The sequence below is a fragment of the Rhinolophus sinicus genome, chromosome 2 (genome assembly GCF_057876585.1).
Source record: "Rhinolophus sinicus isolate RSI-liver-muscle chromosome 2, RSI-T2T, whole genome shotgun sequence".
Lineage (NCBI taxonomy): Eukaryota > Metazoa > Chordata > Mammalia > Chiroptera > Rhinolophidae > Rhinolophus > Rhinolophus sinicus.
In genome coordinates, this window is record NC_142502.1 from 19,316,993 (window position 1) to 19,338,122 (window position 21,130).

General features: G+C 39.3%; 1 protein-coding gene across 3 annotated transcripts in view; it reads right to left on the bottom strand.

Moving 5' to 3' along the window:
* STX11 (syntaxin 11) overlaps positions 1–21,130 on the bottom strand; it is a 69,545-nt gene that overhangs the window by 36,939 nt on the left and 11,476 nt on the right. The window contains exons 2-3 of one of the 3 annotated variants that reach the window (XM_019744503.3): positions 9,728–9,904; positions 9,357–9,562 (exon numbers count right to left, since the gene is read on the bottom strand). In XM_019744503.3, the coding sequence (XP_019600062.1) occupies positions 9,357–9,429 (73 nt within the window). In that variant the 5' untranslated portion in view covers positions 9,430–9,562; positions 9,728–9,904. Of the gene's footprint in view, positions 1–9,356; positions 9,563–9,727; positions 10,004–21,130 lie in introns of all 3 variants that reach the window. The other 2 variants (XM_074333682.2, XM_019744502.3) reach the window with 2 other exon arrangements.

Here is a 21,130-nt window from a genome sequence, read left to right on the forward strand (position 1 = left end):
AGTTAGGAAGCGCTCAGAAAAGAAGCCCTGCACTGGCGGGGAAAGTCAATGAAATGCAGGAACCAACGGAAGAGCTCCTGATGGACGAAGCTGGAGCAATTTGAGCTGCAAAATAAAGTAGTATTGGATTACCACCCAAAGTAAATAAAGAAACCCATGAGTCCATAATGATATAAATAAATGGTTGGATAAATAAATAAGTGGTGGAGAAGAGATAAATCTCCCCTGCAGAAGAATTCCTAATAATTTAAGTAATAATCTAATAATTGTATACAACCCACCCTCGAGGAGAAGCAGAACTTCCCTCTCCTTAATTACAGGCTGCTCATAGCGACTCTCTCCCCAAACGTCCGGTCCGGAATGGGGGAGAGAGTCACTGTACAATGGAGACACCTGAGAAACACGACCTCAGCCAGGTGATCAAGGTCAGCATTCCTAGTCATGAATCGTATTGATAGTATGTATCTTAAATAGGACATAGTGAAAATGGCACGTGACCTCTGTGGTCTTCCTCCCCAAAACCCATAACCCCAGTCTTATGAGAAAAATGTCAAACAAATTCCAATAGTTGTACAAAAACACTGTACAAAACACCTGACCAATATTCCTCAAAGCTGCCGATGTCAATTAACAACAAAAGAAGCCTGAAAAACTGCCAGAGCCTAGAGGAGTCTAAGGAGACATGAAAACTAAATGTAATGTAGTATCTTGGGTGGGGTCCTTGGATAGAAAAATGTTATTTGGTAAAAACTAAGGAAATTTGAATAAAATGTGGACTTCCATTAGTACTAAAGTATTAATATAGGTTCATTAAGGGTTATGATGGAAGGGTATAGGAAAGGATGAGGGCTGATAATGAACAAGTGTGTGTGTGTGTTGCAAAGGCTTCTAAGATGAGAAAACACTTGAAGGAGGAAACAATGTGGACATTTGGATTAAGACCATTTCAAGCTGGAGAGTACTGCAAATGTAAAGGCCCTGAGGCAGAAGCATGCTTGACTTCTTGGAGTAATATCAGTGTAGGTGGAACAGACTGAGTTGGGAAGAATGAGAGGTGGTGGGGAACGGAATATGTAGGGCCTTGGTGGTCATGATAATTTTTAAATTTTACTTTGGGAAGAGAAGACATTGAAGAATTTTTAGCAGAAGAATGACGTGGGTTGTTTTGTTTTGTTTTTCAGTCCACTGTTGTGTTGAGGATAGATTAGTGGATAAGGATGGGAGCAGGCCAACCAGTTAGGGAGCTATGATGGTTAACTTTATGTGTCAGCTTGACTGGGTCACAAGGTTCTCAGGTAGCTTGTAAAATATTATTTTGAGCGTGTCTGGATGAGATTCAGTTTGAATCGATAGATTGAGTAAAACAGATTGCACTTCTCAATGTGGGTGGGCCTCATCAACCTGGTGAAAGCCTGACCAGAACAAAACGCAGGGTAAGGGAGCATTTTTCTCTCTCTTGTCCTGACTGTCTTTAATGTGGGACATCAGTTCTCTCCTGCCTGCGACTGCCTTCAGACTCGAACTTAACACCATTTGTTCTCCTGCTTCTCAGACCTTCAGACTCAGACTGGAATTAGATCACCACCTTTCCTGGGTCTCCATCTTGACAACTGCAAATCTTGGGACTTCCCAGCCTCCATAATCACGTGAACCAATTCCTTATAACAAATCTCTCTCTCTCTCTCTCTCTCTCTCTCTCTCTCTCTCTCTCTCTCTCTCCATATCTATCTATCAATCAATTGATAGAGATATCTCCTGTTGGTTCTGTTTCTCTGGAGACCCCTGACTGATGCAAAGACATAGCAGTGGAGATGGTAAGAAGTGAGCAGATTCTGGATATGTCACAAAGAGGGGCTGACAGGACTGGCTGATGCATTGGATGTAGGCAGTGAGAAAGAGGAGTCAAGGATAAGTCAAAGTTTTTATTTGGAGCCGAAAAGAGGTTCCTTATGCTGAAATGGGGAAGCCTGCCTGAGAAGCAAGTTTGGGGTGTGGGGGACAGGGAGGATGGCGGGTATTAAGAGTTCAATTTTGGACACTTAAAGTTTGGAGTTGTCAAATTGTCAAAAAAACAGTTGGAATGATGAGTCTGGGATGATGACATCAATTTGAAAGTCTTCAGCACGCAGCTGGTTTGCAGATGGCATTTAGATGTCTGAAGTCTGAGGCTGGGGGCACTGCAAAGTTCAGAGATCAGAAAGATGGAGAATGAGAAGGAATAATCAGAGATAGGAGGTAAACTAACAAAGAATGGTGTTCCAAAAGACAGATGAAAAATATTTCAAGAATGAGCAACTTTATCAAATGCTTCTAAAATGGATAAAATTTGGACTGAAAGTTAAGCAATGGTCTTGGTCATGTAGAAGTCAATGGCAAACTTCATAAGGAGAGTTTTGGTAGTGTGTGGTGATCACAGACTATTTGGAGTGGGCCCAGAGAGAGAAAAAAAAGAGTAAATGGAGACAGAAAAATGGGGCCATAGCTGAAAGGAAAGGTATGGTCAAGGGAGAGATTTTTTTTTTAATTAGAAGATGTACATATTTATTTGCTTATGGGACTGCCAAAGAGCGAAGAAAAAGTGATGAGGCAGGAGAGAAAAGGAATAATGGCTGGTGCAATGTTCTTGAGTAGATGAGCAGGGATGGGATCCAATGTACAAATAGAAAGTTGGGGTACATAGAAAATAGACTTCTTCCCTTGTAACAGGAGGGGAGGCACAGTGTCTGGGCACAGACGCTGGTGAATGTAGAGGCAGGGACACGGGTTATTAGTAAAGAAGCAAGGTCACCAGCTGAGAGTGAGAAGGAGAGAGGAAGTTTGAGAGGAGAGGAGAAAGTATGAAATAGCATCAAGAGAACAATGAGAGATTAAATGGATTTTGAAAAGATAGTCAAATTTTTGGGTAGTACTAAGGGTTCATTTGAATTCAGAGATCATGACTATAAAGGGAGGCCAGTCTGTATAGTTAGTTGTATGTTCTCACCAGCCTCCTTTGCCTACTTGGGTGCAAATCAAACTAGGTGGGGGTCCAGATAGAACCAGAGTTTGGAGTTGCCGGTGAATATGCTGAAGGAGAGAGGGACAAGAGTGTTCGGATTCTATGCAAGGGAATGGATATAATGAAGGACCATGGCCTCTGAACCAAGTAAGGAAAGAAGAGAGGACACGCATGATGGTGTTGAGGCCAAGTAAAGGTGTTAGGTAAATGGATTGGAGGTTCCAGGGCTCTGAGAAATTGTTGCAGTTGAGGGGTTAGAGATTCAATTGGAAAAATACAGGTTAGTTATCAGAGAATGGGATCTTGGAGACTTGGATTATGAAAGGATACAGACATTGATAATGACAAGATCTAGACTAACCTGGGTTCTCTGCAATTGATCTGCCCAACTTTGGCTAACCTCCCAGGTAAGTTCCATATTTTATACATTTTTCTGGAGACATTGGCTTTCACCTCCAGTCTGAGCCATGAGGACCGATGAGGAGGTTATGGTAAAGTCCAGATAAAGTAGGGCAAGCATTTGGAGATGGGCATGGCCGCCACGTAAAGACATGTCCCCTGTATACATCATCTGGTATACTGCTGCCTTCCCAATTCTGAAGGGCTCACAAACCCATTGAATCTCAGGGTTAGGAGGTCGTCTAGGCCAGTCAACCCCTCAGGTGCAACACCCCCATAGCGCTCAGCTAAACAGTCATTTTATATCCCCACACAGCACAGTAATCACCACCCACCATTTCTCTTTTCCATGCTGGTTTGTGAACTCCTTGAGGATGTGTGTTTAACCTATTTTTTTCTTTATTGTGATAAAATATATGTGACATAAAATTTACCACTGTAACTATTCTAAAGTGTACAGTTCAGTTGCATTAAGTACGTTGTTTTGCAACCATCACCATCATTTCCAGAACTTTTTCAGCTGACAACTCTGTTCCCATTTAACACTAACTCCCCATTCCTCCTTTCTCCAGCCCCTGGCAACCACGGTTCTACTTTCTGACTTTTTGAATTTGACTACTCTAGATAACTCATACAAGTGGTATCATACAATATTTGTCCTTTTGTAACTGGCTTATTCCACTCAGTATAATGGCTTCAAGGTTTACCCATGTTATAGCATATATCAAAATCTCCTTCATTTTTAAGGCTGAAAAATAATCCTCTTTCAGTCTCTGCTTTTATTTTTCTGGAGTATATACCCAGAAGTGGAATTGCTGGATCATATCATAATCGCATATACATAATTTTTTGTGGTGTCATCATACTGTTTCCACAGCGGCTGCACGATTTTATATCCATACCAGCAATGCGCAAGGGTTCCAATTTCTCCACCTCCTTGCTAACACTTGTTATTTTCATATAACCTGTCTTTGATTTCCTCTCTATTTGACACCCTGCTGGGCACATGATGTTGTTGTATGAGGAAATGAATAGCTGCTATTAACCCTCTCGAAAAGGGAAATGAGGTTAAATGAATGAAGTTGTACTCAGCAAGCCCCACCTCACACATCTTGTCCTAGATCTGCACTGCTTCTTACTGTAGCCACAGGTGGCTATTTAAATTTAAATTAATTAAAATGAAACAAAATTTGCAATGCAGTTCCTCAGTCTCAGTGACATTGCAAGTGTGTAACAGCCACCATAACTAATGGTTATTAGTGCCAATATGGTGGACAGTGCAGAATGGGACATTTCCATTATTGCAGACAGTTCTTTTGTTACTACATTGGACAGCACTTTCTAGATCCTGAGAGGCACCTCTGCTTTGTCTCACAAATCATATTTTGATAAGCTTTTCCAGAAGCGGACAGCTTAAAATTTAAGACAAAGATCCTTCTTTTAGGAGAGAGGAAATATGCTGCCTAGAAACTCTGTGGCTCTTTAGCACAAAAATGGCTGCTCTGTGAGTTCTCAGATTTTTATGTTTAAATATTGTATTTGCCCCCTGTAGTGATTGTGTGGTTCTGCTGCTCTTGGTGATTACCTCTAGGACACAGACTTCTTTTCCTGTGGGAGCCACCGGGATGAGAGGAGCGTGGCTATCTCCTCTCCCCGCCATGGTGTGTGCTCATCCACTGATATCAGTATACTCTGCAAAGGGGGAATCATCTGGCAAAAACGTCACCTTGCCTGCTGTGTTCAAGACTCCCGTTTGACCAGCTAGTGTGGACTTTGTTCACACCAATTTCTGTAAAAACAATAGAGAGCCCTATGCTGTCAGTGAATCAGCAGATCAACAAACCAGTGCTGGGGGGTTGGGGGGTACAGGCAGAGGTGTGGCTCAAATTCCCCAAGTTCAGGCGTTGGGACTCATCATTCTGGCCAGGGTGCTTTTGGCAATGTGTATTGTTTGCACCAACCACAACATGGAACCATTGGCACCGCAGAGTGAACACAACACAGAAGCGATATGCCGTCTGCTCTGCTTTGGCTACTTTGGCCTTACCAGCGCTGGTTGTGTCTAAAGTCATCGTACTGAAGAAGTTCCTGAACTTCTTTGGTGGTTGAAGGTAAAGTTGGAGGCTATAGGAACACCAAGGAGGCCATTTTGCTTCTTAAGAAACTTAAGGCCTGGGATGATAGCGGAAAGGTCTACACCTCTCAGCAAATGAGAGCTGACAAGGGCAAAATGAGAAACCGCCATTGTATCCAGCGCAGGGGACCTTGCATCATCTATAATGAGGACAACGGCATTATCAGAGCCTTCAGAAGCATCCCTGGAACGACTGTGCTTAACATAAGCAAACTGAACACTTGGAAACTTGCTCCTGGTGGACATGTGGGCCGTTTCTGCATTTGGACTGACAGCGCTTTCCACAAGTTAGATGGTGTGTGTGGTGCTTGGCGTAACGCTGCCTCCCCTCGTGAGTAACTACAACCTTCTCACACACAAGATGCTCAATACAGACCTGAGCAGAGTCTTGAAAAGCCCAGAGACCCACAGAGGCTTCCGAGCAGCACAAAAGAAGATTCATCGCAGTCCTGAAGAAAAATGCACTGAAAAACCTGAGAATCATGTTGAAACTAAACCCACATGCAAACACCATTCTTCACCGGGGCGAGAACCACAGCTCCAGGGAATAAAGCAGCAGCAACGCTAGAAGCCAAACCACAGGAGAAGGGATTTCCAGGCGAGAAGCCTGTGATGGGGAAGAAAGAAAGGCTGGTGGCATTAGGAAGCAGAAGAAGCCTCTGGTGGGGAAAAAGCCTGCAGCTACCAAGAAACCAGCAGCTTAGAAAGAAAGACCAGAGAAAAGAAAACAGGCACAGAAGAAAAGCATACACTGAAATTTGTTAGTTCCATAAAGGTCAAATCACTTTGGACAGCTCATTTTGAATAAAAATCTGATCAAAGAGGCAGTGAGAAACATGGGGGGGAAAAAACACAAACTTACTGAACTATTAGGTTGGTGCAAAAGTAATTGCAGTTTTTGTGATTATTTTTAACTCTTAAAACCGCAATTACTTTTGCACCAACCTAATATTTATATGTTTCTCTACATCATTCAAAATACTTATCTACCAAACCATAAGTTTCAAAACATAGTCCCAGATTCACAGGGAAAATGATGTCTATTTCACTTACTACTTTTTACCCAAAGCTTAGCAAAATACCTAGGCCACTGGAGGCTCTCGGGAAATGTTTGTGGAATGGTGAGAGAGTGAGTGAGTGAATGACCAAAGCAAGCACTGATCTGAACTTGGGGGAGCTCAGGGCACTGAGATAGCATTTTTTAGAGGGTGACACCCAGGTGAAATGAAATATAGGAATATGTATCTAGCACTAATACAGTTTTAAAGGATTTTTCTTTTTTACAGAACATGGATTTCAAGCTATTGTTTGAGCAGTAACTTAAAACTTAATTCCTGTTTGGAGCTTGTCTGGTGCATGTTTATAAAGCTACAACTCTGTTTTATAAACAGTTGCCACCAGTAATTGTCATAACCAGAAAATTTAAGTTCTAGATTTTTATACTGCCAGCATATGTGCAGATCTCTTCTGTTTGCCTCTTTAGATCCACTTTCTGTTTTGCTCCATCCTACTCTCGACCCTGGGAGGCTGCAAACAGGCTCCTAGGCCTTTAGACTTCTTCCGGGCTTGACCAATAGGGAACTCAAGCAGGAGAGCAAAAGCAGGGGATGAGGTCAAGGCATTTATTCCAAACAGAAAGCCTGTCTGTGTCCCTCTTCTTTAAGGTGGTCTGTTCTACACGATTCTTCTCCTTCCTGGTTCCAAATACCTCTCCCCACTCATGAGTCTTAGGCCTGGGGTATGCCAGGCCAGCCTTATGGTTCCCACCCTGCTTGCATCTTTATAATAGTACCCTTATTTATAAACCTTCCTTGAGTTGTTCTAATTTGAATGTGCCATCAGTTTTAGGTTGAGATCCTAACTGATACAGTATCCTTAATTAGTAGGTAAAGCAGTGTCCAAATCCTGTTCTGAAAATTTTATACCTACAGTCTTTACAAAAGTGTTCCTTGATGATAATATCATCTCCTGAATTCAATCCTCTAGTTGGCTGTATGAAGAATTCATGTTATATGTCATCTGATATAAATTTTTTTCAGGTATACTCGGGCTAGAAATAATATTCTCTAAATTCACAGGCAAATCTTCTTGCATATAGCTTCTCGACATAACATGTAATCTTTGGAGATATAAAACTAAGACTCTATAAAGTATATAGGTTAACTTTTAAGGGTTTAAATAGTTTAATATCTAATAATATTTAAATTTCCTCTAAATGTGTGAGGAAATCTGTACCTCAGTACCGCACACAAGCCATCATTACTCAATCCACACAGCTTACCGGAGAACAGTTTCTAACCCTTTGCTGTAGACTGCAAGATTGTGCGCCCTCAAATTTACGTTTGAAAACCTGTTCCCTGGTGTGATGATATTAGGAAGTGGCGCCTCAGGGGTGATTAAGTAATGAGGGTGGAGCCCTGAAGAATGGGATGAGTGTCTCTGTAAAAGAGACCCTAGACAGCTCCCTCCTCCCTTCTGAGCTGTGAGGGCAGTGAGAAGACGGCCAATGACCAGGAAGTGGGCCCCCCCTCCCACGGAGTCGGCCAGTGCCTTCATCTTGGTCTTCCCAACCTCTAGAACTGTGAGAAGTAAATTTCTGTAGATTATAAGATGCTCAGTTAGATATTTTTGTTACAGCATAGCCCAAATGAACTAAGACACCCTTGAAGCTCAAGATTTAAATGTACAATTATTAGCAAACATCAGATCATTAAGAAATATAAACCCCAGAAAGCTAATACCAATATTAAAGATAACCAATACTTATTGTTCGGTTATAATGTGCTAAGCACTGTTTTCACGTTTTCATATATTATTTCATTTAATTCTCGTCAGAAATGCATGAGGTGTTCATAATTCAGCCCCATATGACAGAGGAGGAAATTCTTCCTGTCCACTCCCCCAACCCCAGCAAGCAAAGGACCCTGGATTCAAATCCTAGTGTCTGACACAAAAGCCCAAGTTCTTAAACACCGATAAAGATTCCAAGAACAACATCAAAGACCACAGAAGAACCAAAAAATAAGAACTTTTCAAAGCAAATGATTTCTTCTATCCTGTTACCTACACTCAAAGAGCAATGTCAAAATCTAGTTAAGCTTAGAAAAATTACTCTAAAAGAAAAAAGAATGCAACACATAACTCTCATAGAAAAACAATTTTTTTGTTGTTCAATAAGCTTATTTTTCTGTGCATGGTATCCAAGGAGGGGTAGAAATCAAGTGGTGAAAATTGTATGATTTTGGTATTAAATTTTTTTCCTGCCTAAAATTCCTGAAATGATACTGTTGCATTCTTATTTTAACCCAAATGGCAATTAAGTGAAAACTTTCCTCTTACATATTGGCATATACTGGCCTGAAGTTTAGCGTGTACTGGGTAATTTATGCATACAAATAGATTACTTTCTGTAAAAGAAATTGGGCTAAAACAACCTGATCTAGAGATAGTAGAATTGATCTGCTTAATAGCTCTTAAGGGAAACCAATTTTTCTGCAACTGTGATTTTGCATAACAAGTTGCAAAAGTATTTTAAGATGAGACTGTTACTCAATACTCACTTCTCGTAAACTCATTTTTGCACCATGGCCCTGTCTTGCGGAACTGATAAAAGTGAAACAAAAGCATCAACAGAAGGTAACCGATAAGCCGTGCCCTTCACAGATAATAGTTTAGTCATAAGCCTTTAAATATTGGTTTTGAATTTGAATCATTAATTTAGTTCTCAGCAAGTGTAATTTTCACAAATAGGCTAAACAGTTTTACATCCATATGATTTGTGCTATCTGTTTAGAAACTATATATTTCTACTCCCAAAAGCCTTACTTTGGGGCTGAGACACGATTTTCTTCTCATTTTCCTCTTCTTCATCCATTTCATCCCCTTGCTGCAGCTCCATGTCTTTTCTTTATCTGTCTTCCTTTTCCTTTTAACACACTTTTCAAAGGGATGGATTTCTTCGTTAAATACAGTTTATAATTTCTGTGAGTTTGTGGACCACAGCCAGCCTCCCTCCGTGACCCTAAAGAAAACTTAAAAATACAATATTGGTACCACAAAAAACAAGCATGTTTCAAATGATGACTACGTTCTTTAAGATGAACTTACTAAAGGTAACCGTGAAAACAGATTGCAATCTGAGCAGTGAACTCACACATTCAATGCACACATTCAACAAAGTCTTTCCTTGAGCATACCTGCCTTTGGGATGATGATGTTGTTGAGAACTTCGAGAAGCTGACAGATGTTCCTCTCCTTTCGCAGCTCTTTGTGTCCCCTGAGCGTGAGGAGGAATCTTTGCCTGACACGGCCTTGCATCATTAGCTCTGGATGTTGAAAGCAGGCCACTCCAGCTGATTTCTTTAAATTATTTTCTATAAGTTGGTGATGCGCAAAGGTGAGTTATGAAACAGGAACTTTTGCCACAACAATACATCCCTAGTCGCAAGGAAACCTTTACAAAACAAATGCTCCTGCAAATCAGAATTGATTACAATGCAAATGTCAGTGGGGGACATAATTTATTCACACCTTATTTCTTTCATGGTCCCAGTACGTCATCTCTCCAACTTCGGTAATGAACGGACCCCTCTTCAGGAAAAAGAATATATGGCACCCAGTATTGACAAATTATTTCTACTCTAATGTTACCTGAATATAATGTATATACAATGTTATTTACATAGATGTGGTATAAATGTCTATGGCTACAGAATATAAAATCCAAACCAATGTACACATTAAAAATATAAAATTAATAATATTAAAATAAACATTGATTTGATGTTGTTTTGATGAAATAAAATGAAAAATCTTTAGTTTTTTAAATAGAAAAGTGCTTTGGGTTTTTTTGTATTTCATTTATTAGCTATATTATTCTCTTTATTTTGAGGATAACAGATACTCATTTGAATGATCCTCATCATACTATGACTTTTTCTTTTAAATATACATTCATCTTGAATCATCAATCCTTGGATTGTTTTCTTCAGCTTTATTGAGGTATACTTGACAAATAAAATTGTAAGATGTTTAAAATGTGTAAAGTGTGCGATGATATATGTATACACTGTGAAAAGATTCCCACCATCTAATTAACATATCCATCACCTCCCTTATTTAGCTTCTTTTGTGTGTGAGAACATTTAAGCTTTGCTCTATTAGCAAATTTCAATTATATTATACAGTGTTAACTCTAGTCAGTATGTTTACATTAGATCCTCAGACCTTATTCATCTCATAGCTGAACACTTGTATGTTTTTACCAACCTCTTCTTATTTCCCCCACCCCACCTCCTGGCAGTCAGTTTTCAACTGTTTCTATGAGTTTGACTTTTTCTTTCAAGTCCATATATAAGTGATACCCATGCAGTATTTGTCTTTCTCTCTCGGGCTTATTTCACTTAGCATAATGTCCTCAGATTCTATCCATGTTGTTGCAAATGGTAGGATTTGCTTTTTTTCTCATGGCTGAATATATATATATATATATATATATATATATATATATATATATATATATATATATATCTCCAAAAAAAAATGTATACACATTTTAAGAAAGAAAAAAACTATTAAAATAGTTTATACTGATAACAAAAGATGAATACAAGTCACGTTTGACTTCTGCGATTACAAGAGGTGCTCAAAGTGCTTACCATCAGCGTCCAGACACTTCTGATTACGACGAACTACTTCTTGTGCAACATTGACCAAAGTGTCCAACTTGTGTACATTTTTTTGGCACCCCTGTTATATATAGAGAGAGTGCCAAAAAATGTATACATGTTTTAGGAAAGGAAAAAACTATATTAAAATTACTCTGATATATATATATATATATATATATATATATATATATATATATATATATACCGTGTTTTCCCAAAAATAAGACCTAACTGGAAAATAAGCCCTAGCATGATTTTTCAGGATGACACCCCCTGAACATAGCCCTAATGTGTCATGGAGCAAAAATTAATATAAGATCCGGTCTTATTTTCGGGGAAGCATGATATATATATATATATATATATATATATATACACACACACATATATATATATTATTTGTATACGTGTATGTATGTATATACATATAATGTGTATATATTATATGGACATTTAGGTTGTTTCCATATCTTCGCTATTGTGAATAATGCTGCAATGAACATGGGAGAGCATATATCTTTTCAAGTTACTGTTTTCATTTTCTTCAGATAAATAACTACCCACAAGTAGAACTATTGGGTCATAAGGTAGTTCTAGTTTTAATTTTTTGAGGTACATCATACTGTTTTCCATAGTGACTGCAGCAATTTACATTCCCACCAACAGTGCACAAGGGTTCCCTTTTCTCCATATTCATGGCCAACACCTATTATCACTTGCCTTTTTGATGATGGCCATTCTAACAGGTGTGAGGTGATATCTCATTGAAGTTTTGTTTGTATTTCCATGATGATTAGCGATGTTGAGAGCACCTTTTCAGGTACCTGTTGGGCATTTGTACATCTTCTTTAGTGTGAATGAAAAAGGGGCCACATGCTAAACCTGACAAGCTCAGGGGAGGTCAGCATGGTGAGTCCTGCAAACTCAGAGACTGAAATTAACTATATAAGATGGTCTGGACATAAAAATTCCTAACTAAAAGCGGTCATGGCAGGTAGTCACATCCTTGGCCTGTCACTTCCTTGGGAGGTCAATCTTGACCTTAAGTGAGCCTGTCTGTTGTCTTTTTTGCATCTAAAATAACATACCCTTGGAATGTCAGAGTAATCCCTTTTTTTCCAGACCCCTCAGGACACAGCCAACTTCACCACAGCCAACTGGGCTCTAATAAACTCATTAAAATTCTCTATAGGTTTGGACGTTTCTTATGTCAACATTAGGAAATGTCTGTTCAGTTCCTCTGCCCATTTTTTAATCGGATTGGTTTTTTTGTTGTTGTTTTGTTTTTTTGATTGTTTGTTTGTTTTACTATTGAGTTGTATGAGTTCTTCCTATATTTTGGATATTCACCCCCTACCAGATATAGAATTTGCAAATATTTTCTCCCATTCTATAGGTTGTCTTTATGTTTTGTTGATGGTTTTCTTTGAAGTGCTAAAACTTTTTAGTTCGATGTAGTCCCACTTGTTTGTTTTTTCTTTTGTTGTTTTTGCTTTTGGTGTCAAATCCAAAAAACTATTGTAAAGACCAATATGAAGATTACCCCCTGTGTTTTCTTCTAGGAGTTTATGATTTCAGATTTTATGTTCAAGTATTTAACCCATTTAGAGTTGATTTGGGGGCATGGTGTAATATAGAGCTTCAGTTTCATTGTTTTGCATGTGGCTGTCCAGCTTTCCCAGCACCAGTTATTGCAGAGACTATGCTTTCCTCATTGTATATTCTTGGCTTTGTTCTAAATTATTTGATCATAGATGCATATGTATATTTCTCTGCTCACTGTTCTGTTCCATTGATGTATGTGTCTGTTTTTATGCCAATACCGTATGTTTTGATTACTATAACTGTGTGAAATAGTTTGAAATCAGGACATGTGATGCCTCCAGCTTTGTTCTATCTCAAGATTTCTTTAGCTGTTTGAGGTCTTTTGTGGTTTCATACACATTTTGGAATTATTTGTTCTATTTTTGTGTAATATGTTGTTTTCGCTTACTGCTTTTAAGATTCTCTCTGTCTTTAACTTTTGACAGTTTAATTATAATGTGTCTCAGTGTGGTTCTCTTTGGATTCAGCCTGGTCCTGTTACTGTAGGCAGAAAGAATTAGGCAGAAAGAGCAGTGTGTGGGGAGAGAAGGGTGAGACAAAGGAAGGAGGAGATGAGGTCATTCTTAAGAAAAGGTGCAGCTACAGCTAAAGGTAACAGATTACAATAACATTAGCATTCCAGGCCGGGAAAATTCTCCACCCCTGTGTCGCCATGAAAGTTCCCACAGGGGCCAAGTAAAAACAAGGGAATCCCACCTCCCAACTGGAAGGAGTGGTCAGCGAGGACAGCAGGGACCCACCCTGGGAATACCTGTGACACCACCCCTAAAACTTGAATAGCTCATGCTCTCATTCAAATACAACCCTAAGCCTCTTTGTTCTTTGGTGCAGTTGCCCTCCTCCTGGCCAGCCCACTCCCATTATTTTGGGGAGTGTACTCTTTTTCTTTACTTCAATAAATCCACTGCTTGCTTGGCTTTGTTCTCATGACTCATTGGATTCATCTTTGAATTCCTTTCTGGGATGATACAAGAACCCTTTTTTTGGTAACGTATGGTTATTATGAGTCAGTAATTTTAAAACTCTCCATATAATAAAATACCAACATATAAGTCTAATGTAATGAAACTGTCTTTAATGAATATTTATGATTATATTTAGTGCTAATGAATTGAAATACTGTATGTGATACTACATACACACATGAATGTGGTAGTAACTATGGAGGCACAGATGGAAAACACACAGGGTGAGCCCTGTTCGTCCCAGCTTATTGCTTTGAGAGAGTTTCCAGCACATGGCACTGGAAAGAAGAAACCAGGGAGATTCCCTGAGTTAAGGAGATGAAGATAAATGTCCAGGGAGACGAAGATGATTAAAATTCATAGGAAAGAGAGACAGAGACAGAGACAGAGATCCCAGGAGATCTGCTCCGAGTAGTCACAGAGATTTCTCAGTGCATGCATGTGAGAAAACTACCTGGAGCTGGAGCAAAAACACCTAAAAAGATTGGAGGGAGCAGTAACTTTCGCTCACACAGGCCATAAATAATGCCTATTCCCACTAGCCAGACAGGAAAAGCCTCATAATTCACTGGGTAGTGTGGTTGGAAGAGTTTTGCCTCAGCAGGATAAAACTTTTCAAATAATTTAACAGAACAAAGTTCAAGAATACTTACAGAAAAACAAAAATATTCAGCACCCAACAAGGTATAATGCACAATCTATGGCATCTGCTCAAAAATTACCAGGCATGTTAAAGAGCAGGAAAATTCAATACATAATACAGAGAAAAACAACCAATCAGAACTGACAAAAATGTTAGGATTAGTAGGTAAGGATATTAAAACAGTTATTACAACTGAATTCATATGTTCAAAAAGTTGAGACATAGAAAATATGAAAAAGACCTAAATGAACTTCTGTAGATAAAAGATACAGTGTCTGAGATTAAAAATACACTAGTCGAATTAATGGCAGATTAGACATGCAGAAGGAAAGATGAGTGAGTTTGAAGGCAGAGCAATAAAACTAGCCAGAATCACGCACAGAAAGAAATACAAAATTAATTAACAATACAGCAATGAGCTTTGATAAAACTTCAACTGACTATATTCTTATAACAGCCCTTGAAAGCAGACTGTGATAAGTTAATGAGGTATACTAGAAACCCAAAAGCAATTAAAATGACAAAACAGAGTTATGACTAACATACCAGCGAAGAAGGGAAGAAAATGAATCATTAAAATACTCAATGGATCCAAAAGAAGGCAGAAAAAGAGAATGCAGAATAGATGGAACAAATGGAAAACAAAAAGCAAGTGTTCGATTTCTACCTAACACATAATAATCACATTAACTGTAAGTAGTCTAACCACCCCCAGTGAAAGGCCAGAGATGGGCAGATTGGATAAAAAAGCAAAATACAGCTGGGGTGGCCGGTTAGCTCAGTTGGTTAGAGGGAAATGCTGGTAACACCAGGGTTGCCGGTTTGATCCCTGCTTGGGCCAGTGTGAGTTGCACCCTCCACAACTAGACTGAAACAAGTACTTAACGTGGAGCTGATGGGTCCTGGAAAAACACACTTAAAATAAATAAAAGTTAAAAAAAGAAAAAAGCAAAATGCAGCTATATGCTGCCTAAAAGAAAGGCATTGTTAAATATAAAGACACAAATAGGTTAAAAGCAGAAGGATGGAAAAAATACAGCATGCTAATACAAATCAAAAGAAAGCAAAAGTAGCTATATTAATGCCAGACAAATACATTTCAGAGCAGAAATATTCGTAAGGATAAAGTTGTTTCGGGGGCCGGCCTGGTGGCTCAGGCGGTTAGAGCTCCATGCTCCTAACTCCGAAGGCTGCCGGTTCAATTCCCACATGGGCCAGTGGGCTCTCAACCACAAGGTTGCCAGTTCAATTCCTCAATTCCTCAATTCCTCGAGTTCCGCAAGGGATGGTGGGCCCTGCCCCCTGCAACTAAGATTGAACACCGCACCTTGAGCTGAGCTGCCACTGATGGATGGCTCAGTTGGTTGGAGTGTGTCCTCTCAACCACAAGGTTGCCGATTCGACTCCCGCAAGGGATGGTGGGCTGTGCCCCCTGCAACTAGAAAAGGGCCCTCCACAACTAAGACTGAAAGGACAACAACTTGACTTGGAAAAAAGTCCTGGAAGTACACACTGTTCCCCAATAAAGTCCTGTTCCCCTTCCCCAATAAAATCTTTGGAAAAAAAAAAAAAAAAGAAAAAAAAGAAAGTTGTTTCATAATGATAAAGAGATAAATTAGGAAAACATTCCTAAAAGTTATTGCCCTTACATATTTATATTAGGATTCACTCTTTGTGGTCTATATTCTCTGGTGCGTGTGTGTGTGTGTGTGTGTGTGTGTGTGTGTGTGTGTGTGTATGAGAGAGAGAGAGAGAGAGAGAGATTTTTCTATAATTGGGTTTTGACAAATGTATCCACTAGTACAGTATTATATGGAATAGTTTCACTGCTTTAAAAAATTCTTATGCTCCACCCCTTTATCCCACTGTGTCCTCCCTGAAGCCCTGGCGACCTCTGATCTATTTATTATATCCATAGTTTTGCTTTTTCCAAAATGTTACATAGTTGGAATCACATAGTAGGTAGCCTTTTCAGATTCTCTCCTTTCACTTAGCAATATGCATTTAAAGTTCCTCCATATCTTTTGATGGCTTGATAATTCATTTTTTTGTTGTTGAATAATATTCCATCAATATTCCGTGAATATACTCAGTTCATTTGTCCACTCACCTATAGAAGGGTGTGATTGCCAGATCAAATGATAAAAGTGTGTTTAGTTTTTAAGAAAATTGCAAAGTGTTTTCCAAAGTGGCAGTCCATTTTGCATTCCCACCAGCAATGTTTGTCCTCACCAGCATTTGGTGGTGTCAGTGTTTTGGATTTTAGCCATTCTAATAAGTATGTAGTGATAATTCATTGTTATTTTAATTGCTTTTTAGTTTTAATAGATAATGTTTAAAATATTGTTTAATATGTTGAGGTTTTTTATATTTACATTAATTTACATTTTTGACATAAATTCAAAGTAAAATTTGAATATCACTACTACCCTTTAGAAAATCATTTAGATCATTATTGTCAATAGAACAAAATTATATGAAATCTTAAGACAATGTTTTGCTAAAATGACGGCAAGAAAAACAAATTAGATGAAATAAATATGCTATAATGTATGAATTATAGTTTCTTTTCATCAAAACATTGATGATCAACCCTCAAAAAACATGCTTGACAAAATTAAATTCAATCATTTTGATATTTTGCCAACTTTTAGTCACATACTTTTCAGTTTTGTTATTGTGAGGCTATGTTTGCCAAGATAGGATGAAAAACATATTTAACAGTTGAACTTCACTTATAATTTTAAAATATTTGGATATATGGCATACTGGCCTCTATTTGGACTGTTGCCATGGGGCAGTTTCCTTGGGAGGTAGGTGTGTCACCATTTTTGAGAATCATTGAGAAGTTGCAGTAGTCCCAGTAGAAATGTTCACATGCACAAATCCAGACGAAACCTGTGTGCATTTCAGGGATTCACAGACTCCCTAAGATTCATCCAGGGACTACAAGTGTTGGTTCACTATCGACCAGCAGCCCCTGCTCTAAATTTCCTGCACATTCCTGCCATGTTACTTTCCCTAAAGCACCGTCCTGAGGTTGTCGTCCTCTCACCTCTTCCTTCCAACCCCTCCCGAGGCCTCTAGTTCTTTATGCAGTAACTTTTTCAGCCTTCCATTTAAAACATTCAGCCAACTAGCCTCAACTTACCCGATGAGACTTCTTTCCCTGCGTTCCCTTCCTGGAGCCCAAGACTACGTCACTGCTAACGTCTGCAACTTCCTGTTCCCTTAATGTCTGTCCAGGCTTTCCCATTTCTGACCTTATTTATATAATTTTTCCACCTGAAGTTCCCTTTTCTTTAGCTCTGCTTTTCAAAATTATACCGTTCCTCAAGACTCTTTGATATAACCTTTTCTTCCTATCCCACCTATTCTAAAAGAATCTCTTCTTTTTCTGCCGTCTCAGAACACCTGTTTGTATATTCGTTCTTTTACTCATCCTTCTTTCCTTCATTCATCCCAGCAATAATTCTGTAAACTTTTTGAGTGTTTCTAGTACTGTGCATTCTGCTGGTACCGTTGGCTCCTGCTCTGGAAGAAGGTGAGAGATGAATGAGAATACATCTAAATGGAACCTGATGAAGGCTCCAGGTCGGAGTAAGATGTACAGGTTAAGAGTCAGACTGCTGGGCTCAGAGCCCGGCTCTGCCGATGCTGGGATCCTGGCTGGGTGACCTGGGCCAAGTTACCTCACCTCCCTCTGCCTGCTTGTTATCTGCAACTACCTCATAGGGTCCATAGGAGGATTAAGTGAGTTTACGATGTAAAGATCTGAGAAGAGTTGCTTGGCAAGTAGTAAGAACTCAGTAAATACTATTATTATTTTCATTGTGAATGGGGGTAAGTGGCAAGTGAGTGTAGACTTTCTTGAAAATATGTGTCCGAGAAAACCTTACACTCTACCCTGAATTCTACAATGCTTGTTGAAGGAGATTAAATACACACACAGAGACTTTGGCAGGGCTCCTCTTTCAAGCTGATTTAAGGAGCTGATTATGTATGTTTCAGGTGCATTTTATGACTCCTGGACTGATAACCAATTTATTATCTCCTGACCTAAAGAGTGGTTTTGAAAGGTCACTACTCCCACTTGCGTTTTCTAAATCGCTGTGGAGCTGATAAGTTTACAAACAAGTTTTAAAAATAAAAATGGCTTTTCCGTAAGATAGTATTAACACATCTCATCCCTCTAGCGAGGCAGGGCATTCATAGGTATAAAGGCAGAAGACTGATTTTTAGGATGACAGGTCACAGAAAGTGTAGATTACAGAGTCAACAAGCAGGTAAAGGGCCTTTTAAATTACGAAGTATTTTATTAAAGTGGGGAGTGTTTGGAGGCAGGTTATCTGCTTTTTATTTTGTGGGTTGTACCTTTCCTAGCTGGATAGAGTTCCCGGGCCTCAGTTTCATCGCCTGCGTTATGGGGTTCATATCTCTATTCAGGATTAAATAAGACAGTGTACATGAAAGTGCTTGAAAATAAGGAAGGAAGGGTGAGCCCCAAATATAGTCCAAAGAAACAGCCAGAGATTTATGCTTGACTTTTTAAATTTATATTTAAGGTAAGAGTCCACTTGAGGAGTGTGTTCTCGTGGCATTGACTTGATGAGTTTAAATCCACTGACTTTTTAAATTAAGTGCATTGAGTGCTTTGGCTTTGTTGAGCTGCTTGCTTTCTTCTGTTATTACTTGAGTGGCATATTAACCTGTTACATCAACACTGTCACCTTTAGAATAGTTGAATTGCATTTCAGTGCCTGACCATGAGTTGTTGTGATTCAGGACACTTACGAAAGTTGACTACCAGCAGAAATTTTATGAGCAGCAGAGTGAGAACATGGCAGATTTCTGTAAATCAGTTTTATTAAGAGTTAAGTCACTCTTTGCTATGAAAGTAATTTATAGGGCAGTGTTCCATTTGAGGAAAAATGAAAATGAATGGCATTTGTCAAGATAGGCTTCAACACCAGTGGAAAAGAGCGAGTTTCACAGAAAATGTAAACTGTACACCAGATTATTTACGGTCATAACTATTTCAGGCTCTTTGGTAAAGTGTTAGGAAGTTTGGCTGAATTAGATATCATTCGCTGTGCCAGTCACTCATTGTGTGCCCTCCCATATTCAGCCATTCTGTGTGCTGCTCTGAGCTCCAGGAGGCTTTGGCAGGAGCCCCACAGGCAGGAAGAGACTGGGTCAGTGTGTATCTTCTCTACCCCTTCCAGGTTCTGGCGGTAGCTGCTTCTCTGACCACGACAGCTGCCCTGGAGCTCCAGCCTGCTTGGGGCTGTGGGAAGGAAAGGCTTCCTGCCACTGCTTGCGGTGGATGTGTCAGTTTTCCTTCTTGGTTCTCTTCACCCTGCCCTCACCTATGTTAACTTAATAGATTCTGGTCAAAATCCCACCCGAAAGGGACTTGTTTTCCACTGGGGCCTAGCCGATATATTCTCCATTAAGCAAAGTTTATGAAACTCTTCTGGGGTGTGGACTTCACAATAAACTAGATCTCAATCTACCAAATACGCATGCTGCTGTTTCCACATGATTTTCAGATATCTTTATCACCATGCCCACTTTATTAAAAATTTGATAAAATCTGAAATATCACACGTGTTTCCCAGAACTCATCTTCCTGTATGTTTCTGATTAGGGCAGGCCATAGCAGAGAGTGTTGTGTGAGATTTAGAGGAAATTTTTGTAGCTCACACACATTGTTGTTTATGTGCTGGGTGACCTCTCTGGTTTGAGACAGTAGCTGGGCCTGTAATTACTTTACCTGCCCCAGGATCCCCCTTTTCCGACTCTTGAGCCAGGCATGTGCGATTAGCTGTATCATGAGGGCCTCAGATTCTGTAGGACACTCTTCCCATCAAGATCTGAGGCAATGGGAACGGATGGGGTTTCACTCTGTCCTTGCGAACTCCACATTGTTCTTGCTCTCCCCCACTTCGCATACATCTTCCTTTCCTGTTTGCCTGTCCACTTCCTGTCTGCCCATCCTCTTCCTATCTGCCTGTATTCTGGACTTCAAGCTCCAGTGCGAGCCTTACAGAGTCTGCTTAACCAGCACTCCAGTTGTGTAAGGTCAAACTCCCTTTGTGTGTGTGTGTGTGTGTGTGTGTGTGTGTGTGTGTGTAATGATACATGAAATAAAAATATTAGTTTTCCTTTTGTACCTTCCCTTTCAGTACTTTACAGTCTGTATTTAATATACTTTTTCTCTTAGCTCCTTTTAAAATTTTTCTCTATATTATTGATTTTCAATAGATTGATGATGATGATGTGCCTCCTTTTTTTTTTCTTTTTTTTCACTTTTTGTCTTTTTTGGGACAGGGCTAAGCAAGTTCTTAGATATACAGCAAAATCATGATCATTAAAAGAAGAAATTAATAAGTTACCAAAATTAAAAATAATGTTACTATAAAAAACCTTGCAATGAGAATGCAGGATTTGCAAGCCATGCATCTGACAAAGGCCTTATATCTCAAATATACAAAGAGCTCTCAAAACTCAATAGTAAACAATCAAGTTATAAAACAAGAAAAAGATATGAATAAATACTTCACCAAAAAGGAGAATTAGGATTTAATACAAGAATTTGGGGTGGGGGACGGGGCAAATAGTCAATCTATAGCACCATATTCTAACCATCAGAAAGGAAAAAACGATGACGAGGACACCTCTTCCTTTAATATCATGCCGCAGAAGTTGCACAGG